The sequence below is a fragment of the Centropristis striata genome, chromosome 17 (genome assembly GCF_030273125.1).
Source record: "Centropristis striata isolate RG_2023a ecotype Rhode Island chromosome 17, C.striata_1.0, whole genome shotgun sequence".
In the NCBI taxonomy this organism is placed as follows: Eukaryota; Metazoa; Chordata; class Actinopteri; order Perciformes; family Serranidae; genus Centropristis; species Centropristis striata.
In genome coordinates this window covers 32,029,136-32,041,813 of record NC_081533.1, presented here as the reverse complement: position 1 = coordinate 32,041,813, position 12,678 = coordinate 32,029,136, and the positions used below count along the sequence as shown (strand labels likewise).

General features: G+C 37.1%; 1 protein-coding gene across 1 annotated transcript in view; it reads right to left on the bottom strand.

Moving 5' to 3' along the window:
* Nucleotides 1-544: 544 nt before the first annotated feature.
* The window catches only part of rbm46 (RNA binding motif protein 46), an 80,548-nt gene continuing 68,414 nt past the window's right edge, over nt 545-12,678 (bottom strand). The window contains exon 10 of the mRNA XM_059355154.1: nt 545-682. Within this exon, the coding sequence (XP_059211137.1) occupies nt 672-682 (11 nt within the window). The 3' untranslated portion in view covers nt 545-671. The remainder of the gene's footprint in view (nt 683-12,678) is intronic.

The window sequence follows — 12,678 nt, the reverse complement described above, 5'->3', positions numbered from 1 at the left end:
AAGAATTCAAAAATGGACAAAATAGCCCAAGACTCCATAGAGTTAAGTTGTTAACCCATTTCTTGTTCCCTGAAAAAGGCCTACTTGTATAATTCTGAAATGTACATTATCTTTCAGTTTTGGTTAAGCTTACCTTTTTTTATTTACCTCTGGCAGTTCACCACTTACCTTTGGACCCTTTCAAGCTGTTCATTTGACTTGAACTGCTTGAATTTCAATAAAAAACTGGAAAAATTGGGATGTTCTAAAACTTTTGACCAGTAGTGTATATTCTCAAGGTTTTTACAGATGTTCAGATGGATGTCCTAGAAATATATGCAACTAAGCGCACAATTAATGAGTTCACGCCTCATTTGCATATCTTAAAATATAAAATATCAGAAAACTTGTAATGCAAAAAAACATCGTCTTAATGTAAATAAACTGGGGAAGCTAAAAAAGTTGTTTTTTGGAATAATGAATGATTAAAAACATCCAAGTGAATGACTGTAAGTGCCTTCAATACCTGCAGAATTCTCCTCTCAGTTGTTCAGTGACTGTTGAGCATCAGGATGACTCAGACCGGCTGATAAACAGAGCGGAGCGAGGAAATAAACAGGCGGCGGCGAGGAGAGAAGGAGGGCTCGGGTCAGTTCACTCGATTAGGGCCAAAGTCCTTTTAAAGATTAATTTCACGCCGTCTCTGCATTGAGAATAAAAAGAGAGAGAGAGAGTATTGAGGTCACACTGCTGCAGAGCTGATCCCATGATGGTCGGAAGTCAAAGCAGCATTAACAGTGAAGATGAACTTTTTAAGAATTCATAGTCAGAGTGTTTTTATGCAGTGTGGTCACGGCTTCCTGCCGCTGTTCAGGAACACACAGAGAGAGAAGTTCATGATGACTCTGCACTTTAAACTTTATGATAAATGGATTTGTGAAAGAGCTTAATGAGCCTCAGGACTGAAGCTTGAGCCGCAGAGCAACAGGACTCTTCTTCAGCTTGACTTCACATATATTTGGACAAGATGACCTGGAAAAACCTGCACAAACACCACAAAGTGTTGGTGTTTCACATGGACAAGTATCAGTGTTAAATAGTATAGAATTAGGACTGGGCGATATGGCCCTAAAAGAATATCACGATATTTCACAATATTTCAGGCTATTTTTGCGATAACGATATTCTTGACGATATTAGGAAATACTTAAAAATAAATAGAAAATTCTTTTTGGTAACACTTTCTATGAAGACTACATCTATAGTGCATTATGAGCACATTCATAGTGAATTATAATGCTCATTATAATCAATCATAATGCATTATGACTGCATTCATAAACACATATAAAGCTTCATGATGCACTATATCAACAGTTATAAATATAGCTTATAATGACTTATAAATCCAAGTGTCTTATGAGTGCTCTTGACTGGTTATAAACTACAGGCTGACTGATGAGGCTTATAATACATTACAACTACTCATACCCCTCTATACACACACCTCAACAATCAATTGTTATAAGGACTCATAGGATGCCATAAGTATAAATAAATGATCAATGCATGCTTTAAGTAAAGTGAGGTTCATATAGACGCATCTATAATGCAGTATAGCTAATCATGATGTTTCATTGTTGGCGTTAAGTAAAGTGTAAAACATTTTCATGCATTTAAAAGAAGCTATGCTGCATCATAAGTCATTTCGTCAGATACCAAATATAGAGAATTACACTAAGATTAGGAATGTAACGGTAAAGCTCAGTTTCAACCTGTAGGGGGCAATCCACGTGCATATTTTGTCCACAAAATGTATATTTTTAAGATTCACAGATTTGGAGCTCAATCAATCACCAACACTTCTTAATACGTAGATATAAGGGTTTACATATGAAAACTTTGGTTTTGGGATTTAATTAAAGTTTATGTTAAGCATGGAAGACAAACATTTGGTCTAGCTGATAGATATTAATCTCAGGTTTTGTGGCAGTATTGTCACAAGAACAGTTCTGCTATATACTAGTAATTTAGTGACGTAGAACCTTCTCGACTCCAAAACTGTAAATCTCCACAACCTAAAAGCTAAAGGTTGAATTCAGTGCTTGTTGGTATGGAGATTTTTTGTTTTCACGTGCCATATAAAAATCTACTTTTAGCCGCACCTATCCAACCTTTGGTTTTGGTGTCGAGTACAATTGTAATAATCATAATAATACATTTCATTTATAGAGCGCATTTCTAGACACTCAAAGACGCTTAATGTATTTTTTTGACCATGTTGTGCTTTTTTTAGTCATTTTTTGTGTCTTTTTAGTCATTTTGTGTCTTTTTTGGTAATTTTGTGTCTTCTTTTAGTTATTTTGTGTTTGGTCATTTGTGTATTTTATTGGTCATGTTGTGCCTTTTTTTAGTAATTTTTGTCTCTTTTTTTGGTCATTTGTGTCTTTTTTGGTCATTTTTGGTCATTTTGTGTCTTTAAGGGTCATTTTTTGTCACTCTTTTAGTCATTTGTTTCTTCTTTTAGTCATTTTGTTTCGTTTTGGTAATTTTTTGTCTTTTTTTTTCATTTTGTTTCTTATGGGGGGGGTCCAGTTTGTTGGTATTATTGCCATTTTTAGTGGAGAACATTTGGACTTTGAGGATCTTTGTGTGTCTGTGGAACTTTCACTTTAGTGACAGTTTGATTAAAAGGCTCATATCTGTGAGGTCACACTGACATCATATTATTTAATCATTTCAAAAGCTGCATTCAGATCCATTATATAAACTTTATAAAAAACACCTTTGAGTACAATAGAAGCTCGATTTTGTCCCTGAGACGGTCCTGAAGACGGACTACAAACATGTTTTGTGTTCGGTAATGTCAGCTTCTCTTTGTGTGTATGGCTTCATTGTCCGGGCTTGAGTGTGTGTGTGTGTGCAGAGTGAAGTACACATCAAACAAAGCAATGAGACTTCAAAGTTTATACAATACTGTTGACTGTCCCTGTGGTTCAACACTGCCATGTTCTGTTGAGTTGTGTTTCTTTAGCTTTCATCTCAGAGAGTCACAGTGCTGTTTTTTACATTTACATTTAATCATTTAACAGACGCTTTTATCCAAAGCGACATACAGGAAAAAAGGGGAGCAATCAAGGTATAGTGCAGTATAGTCCGGCGGTTTAGGACCAGATTTGGGAAGAAAGGGGACACGTCGGACAAAAGCACCACATTTTTTCCACATGCTCTCTATCACTATAGGTTTACATTTTTGGTAGGAGCCACTTCATCAAGATTGCAGATCGGAGATGGCAGCCATATAAAATCTATGAGAACCAGTATATCTTCTAAGCCACTTAGAAGGTCAATCTTAGTGTCAAAATCTACATTTTCTGGGTCAAAGAATAATTTAAAGCTACTGAGAATATCACTAGATGATCAAATAGATATGTTCATTTTGCCCATGTATTTACATAATTATTAGATTCCAAACATTTTCAGCTCAGGATTCTCTGCTGCAGCACTTGAAGCGAGTTGCCTACCAGTCTGGGTGAAAATGAACATTTCTATTTGATCAAATAATCATCTAGTGATATTCTCAACAGCTTTAAATGATTCCGTGACCCAGAAAATGTAGATTTTGACACCAAGATTGACCTTCTGAGTGGCTTGGAAGATGTATTGGTTCTCATAGACTTTATATGGGTGCCATCTCGGATCGGCCATCTTGATGAAGTGGCTCCTACCAAAAATTGAAACCTATGGTGATAGAGAGCACGTGGAAAAAATTTGGTGCTTTTGTCCAGCATGTCCCCTTTATTTAGGTAAGCCGCCTGACTAATAAGAGCCATTAGTGTAGCAATAAGTGCTAGTGACAATTCGTTAAGGGTTATAATTGTCGTGTGGTGCTAGGAGAGAAGATGCTCTCTGAAGAGTTGGGTTAAAGGAGTTATTTAAAGGTAGAGAGGGACGCCCCTGCTCTGGTAGGAACTGGTTGGCTGCTGGTTGCTGCCACTTTGCCTGTAAAGAAGGATGCAAATGTGTCTGCGGTGAGGCAGGAAGGAGGAGGAGGAGGTGTTTCCGGGAGTCAGTGACACTGTTGACTTTGTCGTTGTAAAAAGCAGTCTCTGCAGCGCTGACGCTGGCTGAGAAGGAGGACAAGAGTGTCTGATAGCTTAACCCATTATGGCTTAAAAAGCCTGGGGAAAATGCCTGCAAAACCTTTGGCCGATTTTAAAATAAGCCCCTAAAACCCGAAGTTTTGTTAGTAATTGTATCTGTCTTTTTTTGGTAATTCTGTGTCTTTTTTGATAATTTTGTCTTTTTTTGGTAATTCTGTGTCTTTTTTGATAATTTTGTCTTTTTTTGATAATTCTGTGTCTTCTTTGGTAATTTTGTGTCTTTTATTGGTAATTTTGTGTCTTTTTTGGTAATTTTGTGTCTTTATTTGGTAATTTTGTGTCTTTTTTTGGTAATTTTGTGTCTTTATTTGGTAATTCTGTGTCTTTTTTGGTAATTTTGTGTCTTTTTTTGGTAATTTTGTGTCTTTATTTGGTAATTCTGTGTCTTTTTTGGTAATTTTGTGTCTTTTTTGGTAATTTTGTGTCTTTTTTGGTAATTTTGTGTCTTTATTTGGTAATTTTGTGTCTTTTTTTGGTAATTCTGTGTCTTTTTTGGTAATTTTGTGTCTTTTTTTTGGTAATTTTGTGTCTTTATTTGGTAATTCTGTGTCTTTTTTGGTAATTTTGTGTCTTATTTTGGTAATTTTGTGTCTTTTTTGGGTAATTTTGTGTCTTTTTTGGGTAATTCTGTGTTGTTTTTTTAATAATTTGTGTCTTTTTCTGGAAATTGTGTGTCCTTTTTGGTCATTTAGTGTCTTTTTTTGGTGATGATTTCAAAGTTCTGGAAAAGTCTCATGTTGCATTGCGACACTCCCACATGTATTCTGATGCATTTAATTGTCCAAGAGACTGAAAATAGGTGGAAAAAACTACTTTAATGGGTTAAGAGATCATCGGCAAGTTTGGATTTGAGCCATTTTCTTCCAGCAGCTCTGAGCTTGGTACGCTGTGATCTAAGGGTATCATTCAACCATGGGGTTGGTTGGGTGGAGCAGGCCTTGTAGATAAAGGACATAGCCTGTTCAGACATGAATTTAGAGTAGAGCAGAGTGAGTCAGTGGCATCATTAGCCTTCAGAGAGGAGAATGTGCTGAGTGGAGGTAGGGCAGAGGCGACAAAACCATTGGTGCAGGAGCAGACGGTTCCTCTGATAGTGACATTAAACTGGATAAAAAGTGATCCGACAGGTGGAGAGGCCTTACCACCTGTTGATTACCCTAATGCAACATTATATTTAAGATCAAATAGAATGAAACAATAAAATGAAACAATAAAAGAACACATAATGGTAGCACTATAGTGGTATTTCGGTAATTTTGTGTAATATGGTGTCTTTTTTTGGTCATTTTGTTTCGTCAAAATGATCTTTTGCTCAATTCTGCTCAAGCTAAGGTAGACATTTAATATTGCCATACAAACCCTAATAACCTAATGCAATATTGTAATTAGGATCTAATTACAGAAGAGGACTGGGGCAAGATAGCAGGAAAAAATAAGATTTTTTTTCCTGTCAGAATAGAATTAAACAATAAAAGCACAGGAGCAGCTAGAAATTGTGGCTGGGAAGAGGGACGTCTGGAATGCCCTGCTTAGCCTGCTGCCCCCACGACCCGGCCCTGGATAATAAGCTGGATGGAAGGAATAAAAGCACATATATAATAGTTGCACTATATTTACAACAATTATATAGGGAGATTTAGTGTCTTTGTGGGTCATTTTGTGTCTTTTTTGGGGGGCAATTTGTGTCTTTTTGTCATCTTGCGTTTCTTTTTGGTCATTTTGTGTATTTTTTTTGGTCATCTTGTGTAATTTTTTGGTCATTTTGTGTATCACAATGATCTTTTGCTCAATTCTGCTTAATCTAAGGTCGACATTTAATATTGCCATACAAATGTTAATTACCTAATAAAACATTGTATTTAGGCTCTAATAGAATTAAAGAATAAAAGCACATATGCAGTATAATAGTAGCACTGTAGTTAAAACAATTATATAAGAATATTTTGTGTCCTTTTTTAGGTAATTTTGTGTCTTTTTTTGTCATTTAAATCTTTTGGAGGTGTTTTATGACTTTTCTTGATCATTTTGACTTTATTTGGGTAATATTTGTAATTTTGAGTCTTTTTTGGTCATTTTGTGTCTTTTTTTGGTCATTTTGTGTATTTTTTTGGTCATTTTGTGTATTTTTTGGTCATTTTTCGTAGTCACAATGATCTTTTGCTCAATTCTGCTTAATTAAAGGTCGACATTTAATATTGCAATACAAATGTTAATTACCTAACAAAACATTGTATTTAGGCTCTAATTGTGGAAGAGGACCAGGGCCAGGTAGGAGGAGAAAATAAGATTTTTTTCAGTCAGAATAGAATTAAACAATAAAGGAACATATATAATAGTAGCACTATATTTAAAATAAATAACTGTATTAACTATGACGTTAAATGAGGCTTTTATTTAGAAGGTAAATACATTTCTATAAATGTATCAGATGAATTGAACACAACATGAAGTCCTACTGGTTTTCAGTGCGGATGGATGGATGGATGGATGGATGGATGGATGGATGGATGGATGGATGGATGGATGGATGGATGGATGGATGGATGGATGGATGGATGGATGGATGGATGGATGGATGGATGGATGGATGGATGGATGGATGGATGGATGGATGGATGGATGGATGGATGGATGGATGGATGGATGGATGGATGGATGGATGGATGGATGGATGAGCAGACGGATGGATGGATGGATGGATGGATGGATGGATGGATGGATGGATGAGCAGACGGATGGATGGATGGGGCATACTTCAAGCAATAAAATATAAAAATACAATAAAAATACAATAAAATGTAAAGTGTCTGGAGAAGGAGTAGAATAGAATTCCAGTGCAGAATAAATATGAATATACAGTATAAAAATGTTGGTGCTATGAAACGAATAAGGTGCAATGAACAGTGTGCATAAAAACACATATACTGCATAAACAGTATGTAATGAACCAGACTATTATTTGTTATTGTACAGTGTGATGGCATGTGGAAGGAAAGATTTTTTATATCTGTCCCTATTTACAGTTTGTTTGTTGTTATTTGTTAAAAGATTATCTTCCAAATGTTAGTTTCTGGATCCATACAGAGGAAGAGGTCAGACAACAAAACAAAACAAACTCGGCTGGTGGCAGAATGAAAAACCACCGGGGGTCCTTGTTCCGAGACCAAATAAGAGTCAAACTTTTAACAGTAAACTTCCATAAAGTGTGAAACAGAAATGAGTTTAGTCCTCTGGGTTTGTGCCTGCGCTCCACAGAACTTTAGTCCGGCTCAGCGGCAGATAACTGCAGCGTGGCGGGGAGCCTCCGCTGCCTCGGGGTCCTGGCCCCGCGGGTCCTGTTTCATTCAAGATTTCTGTCAGCCCCTCTTCCCCGCCGAGCCTCCACATCCCCCCCACCGCCCCGCCGAGGACGCCCCACTCGGCTGGTGATTACTGTCAAACAGAAAAGGTTCAGCGGCGCCTCGGAGCAGGAACCCGCCGCCGCCTGTCAATCAAACGTGACGAGGCAGCCGATTGGTGGATAGGGAGTGTTTTCTGAGGACAAATGGCTCCCAGAGCCAGTGGAGCTCGCCTTCAGCCAACATTACTGACACAGCCCACCACTGTTGTTCAACAACAACAACAACTGCAGAAACTGATGAAATGTGGTTCAAGAGTCAGATACTTTGTGGCTGATGGGATTTGGTCATAAACCAGACTGTATAGAAATAGTGGACGTCGTCATGGTGACGTCCCTAGTTAGTGAGTGGCCCGTTTAACCCATTGAAGCCTGGAAAGCGGATACGTCGTTTTGTAGTATTTGTATAAGCTCTCAAATACTTTTTGAGTTTCATTTCTATCTGCTACAGAGGCTGAAAAATCTATTATTTAGTAGGAAGCCTTGACACTTCTGTTGAATTTCCAGAAAAACTTCACGTTTTAGGGGCTTATTTTAAAAACGCCCAGAGGTTTTACATGTGTTTTGGTTTTTTTTGGTCATACTGTGTCTTTTTTGGTCATTTTGTGGGTTTTTTTGGACATTTAAATCTTTTGTAGATCTTTTATGACTGTTGGGCAATTTTTTTGAAATTGTATGTATTTTTTGGTCACTTTATGACATTTGGTTCTTTTATGTTTTTTGTTAGTCTTTTTTGTCTTTTTTGGTCATACTGTGTCTTTTTTAGTCATATCCCTTTTTTTGGTAATTTTGTATGTATGTTGGTCATTTTGTGTCTTTCTGGTCATTTTATGTATTTTCTGGTCACACTGTCTTTTCTGGCCATACGCTGTCATCTTTCGGTTTTTTGTTTCTCTTTTATTACTTTTTTTGGTCATTTTGTGTCTTTTTTCATTTTGTATCTTTTTTGTCTTTTTTGGTCATTTTGTGTCTTTTTGGTCATTTTGTGTCTTTTTTTGGTAATTTTGTGTCTTTTTTTGCTTATTTTTTTTACTTTTTTGGTCATATCAATACAGAAACTTGATAAAACCCTTCACTTTAACCTCCACAACAAAATCTTTTGTTGATCTTTTATGACTTTTGGGTAATTTTTTGTAATTTTCTGTATTTTTTGGTCACTTTATGACATTTGGTTCTTTTATGTTTTTTGTTAGTCTTTTATGACTTTTTTGGTCATTGTGTGTCTTTTTTTGCTTATTTTTTACTTTTTTGGTCATATCAATACAGAAACTTGATAAAACCCTTCACTTTAACCTCCACAACAACTTCTGTAGTCTAATTTAGCTCACTGCCTTTACATCTAAGCTCATAAAACATTAGACTGTCTTCATTTACAGACCACTTGCTGCCACTGGGTCGGTTTTATTTACTTGCATCGCAAAACTGATTTTATTTTGAAGCTGCAGCAGCAGGATTCTCTTCCTGTACGAGGTGAGAAAGGCCTGCGGCAGCTTGTGTGGAGAATAAATCAGAAATACAAATGACGTGGCAAACAAGCACACTGTGGTGCCATATTTCATGAGTTTTGGAGGCAGATTGTTGGGGCAGACGGATGATCGCGCTGTGACCTCTGCTGAGAGGGACGGAGGTCGAACGAGGCCTTCTGTCTGTGTCAGCGATGCTTATCGGCGTGTGCAGTAGAGATTTATAATAACAGAGCGAGCCGGCTGGTTTTTATGCCGCTTCGGTTCATCTTCGGCCGTGCAGTTTGTTTTTTGTTTTTTCTATCAGGAAGAGGAGGAGCGCCTTCAGGGCGTGGACACCACTCTGATTGTTAAAGCAGGACGGAGGACCGAGATGTTATGACTGTGGTCATATTATAGTTATTGTTTAGAAAACTGCATTTGTATGTGCAACCTGGTCTCACAGAAATCCGTGAAATAGCCACGGATTTCGCTTAACTCAAAATCCGTGGAATAGCCACAGAATCACTCAAATTTCCGTGAAACTGACACGGATTTTGCTACAATGCAAGTTAATGACAGTCATATCCCGTGGCTATTCCAACATGCAAAGTGATTATGTACATTCACTGAGTGAATATTTAGAAAATAAAACATATATTTCTCGCTAGAAATGTGATCAAAATCCATTTTTATGCAGAAACAAAGTCAAAATATTGATTTTTCACTAAAAATGAGAGAACTGTCCGCCATGTTTTTTGTTCTGACCGCCAGAACCTTGAAAGTCACGTGACTTGGAACAAACCATTAGGAAAAAATATTAACTTTCATTGTAGCGAAATCCGTGTCAGTTTCACGGAAATTTGAGTGATTCCGTGGCTATTCCACGGATTTTAAGTTAAGCGAAATCCGTGGCTATTTCACGAATTTCTGTGAGACCAGGTTGGTATTTGTGCCCTGTGTTTTTGTTTTCCTTTTTTTATATGCAGATAGGAGTGTGCCGTAGCCGTGGTGTTATTGGTGGAGAGGTTCCACTCCTGGGCTGGGATTGGCTGCAGCTGGAACCACCTGGTTTAAATTGAGCCAAGATGGCGGCCGTCGGTGAGATTCGTCACTTTTAGAGGTTTCACCAGAGTCACCGGGCTTCGTCCTCTGGGGGAAATAAAAGTCTGTGTTGATTATTTTTTGTCTTTTTTGGTAATTTTATGTCGGGTTTTTTTTGGATCATTTAAATCTTTTGTAGCTCTTTTGACTTTTGGGTCATTTTTTTGTAATTTCAATCATCAATCAAAAATGCTATGAAAAACAATATTCTCTCAGTATATCAGATTTTCCACTTTTACTTTTTTTTTTGTTATTTGTGTCAATTTCTGGTCATTTTTTGTCTTTTACTGGTTATTTTCTGTCTTTTTTGGGTGATTTTGTGTCTTTAATTTGTTACTTTTTTCTTTTGTAGCTGTTTTATGACTTTTCTTGGTCTTTTTTGTAATTTCAATCATCAATCAAAAGTGTTATGTGAGCATTATTCTCTCAGTACATGAGATTCGTCACTTTTAGAGGATTCACCAGCGTCACCAGGCTTCGTCCTTCGGGGGAAATAAAAGTCTTCATGAGAGGAGAAACGGCCGCAGACTTTATGGAGGTCAGTAAAGTTCTGTTGTGCCATCCGTCGGTGGCAGCAGGCTTTTTCCTCATCCTCCTCTTCTCCCAACCGGTTCACACCTTTTGAGTTAACTTGTGGTTTTGGACTTAATTCCCTTGTTTTGAGCAGTAAAGGTGGGTTGCCAGGTTTTGTTTCTCGTTTTCTCCTGTTTAAGTAGGTACGGAGGTAAGATTTTGTATCTTTTGGTTTTTCAGGTAAATTTCTTATTTACCTGAATAAACCATCTCTATCACTATAGGTTTCAATTTTTGGTAGGAGCCACTTCATCAAGATTGCAGATCGGAGACGGCAGCCATATAAAATCTATGAGAACCAGTATATCTTCTAAGCCACTTAGAAGGTCAATCTTAGTGTCAAAATCTACATTTTCTGGGTCAAAGAATAATTTAAAGCTACTGAGAATATCACTAGATGATCAAATAGATATGTTCATTTTGGCCATGTATTTACATAATTATTAGATTCCAAACATTTTCAGCTCAGGATTCTCTGCTGCAGCACTTGAAGCGAGTTGCCTACCAGTCTGGGTGAAAATGAACATTTCTATTTGATCAACTAATCATCTAGTGATATTCTCAACAGCTTTAAATGATTCCTTGACCCAGAAAATGTCGATTTTGACACCAAGATTGACCTTCTGAGTGGCTTGGAAGATGTATTGGTTCTCATAGACTTTATATGGGTGCCATCTCGGATCGGCCATCTTGATGAAGTGGCTCCTACCGAGCACGTGGAAAAAATTTGGTGCTTTTGTCCAGCTTTTATTTAGCTAAGCCGCCTGACTAATTGTTTTGTTTGTTATTTTGGCTTTAGTCCACCCTTAAGTTGAAGAATATTTGTATTTACCTAAGTTCTCTTTGTAAATAAATATTTACCCATTCTTCAAACTTATCTTGGACTAAGATGGGGCCTTTTCATGTTGTGCTCTAGGCCCCTAGACTGGGGCATCACAGAGAAGATTAAAGGGTTGGAAACCGTGTTAATGACGATCGAAGACTCATAAACGGAGATAATTTCATGCTCCATACGTGGAAGAAGAAATAGTAACGGTTAGCTCGGAGTTCAGAATAAAAAGGAGAGATTCATGATGAGTTGAGATTAGATCGGACTCACATGCTGATGATGTTATTAGGCTTTTATTAAAACTCATAAATCAGTGGTGATCAGTGTCGTTCCCCCTCTGATTAGATCGATATCACTCTGCTGGATGGTTTCATTCCCCTCGGGAGGTTTTTACATTTAGAGTCAAACACTGAATGTTTGTTATTCGTTTGGTGCTTTTTTTAAAGAGGCCTGGAGCTGCGGAGGAAAAGTCTTTAATTAGACTGCAGGGAGAAGCTCTTTAATTATCCAAACACGCTGAGAGAGAGAGAGAGAGAGAGAGAGGCGAGTTAAACTGCTACAGTCACCTGCATTTTAAACTTATTCAGTCCTAGAAGTGTCAACAGGAAGGACGCGTTCACAGCAGAAAATGCAGAAAATGTCACGGAAATTAAGAACCTTAGTTGTTGTTTTTTGTTTATTTATGTCAGGGAGGAATGTGAAGAGAAAACAGTCCTGAGTTAATATATATATGGCCGTTTTTAATGCTGAAGTCCTTTTAAACCGGCATTTTTTCTTATGATCAGCGGGTCAAAATCAAACTTTTGTCTCATTATGTCTTTTTTTTTTGGTCATTTTGTGTCTTTTTTGGTCATTATGTGTCTTTTTTGGTCATTATGTGTCTTTTTTTGGTCATTTTGTGTCTTTCTTTGGTCATTTTGTGTCTTTCTTTGGTCATTTTGTGTCGTTTTTTGGTCATTTTGTGTCTTTTTTGGTCATTATGTGTCTTTTTTTGGTCATTTTGTGTCTTTTTTTGGTCATTTTGTCTTTTTTTGGTCATTTTGTGTCTTTTTTGGTCATTTTGTGTCTTTTTTTGTCATTTTGTGTCTTTTTTTGGTCATTGTGTGTCTTTTTTTGGTCATTATGTGTCTTTTTTTGGTCATTTTATGTCGTTGTTTTGTCATTTAAATCTTTTGTAGCTCTTTTGACTTT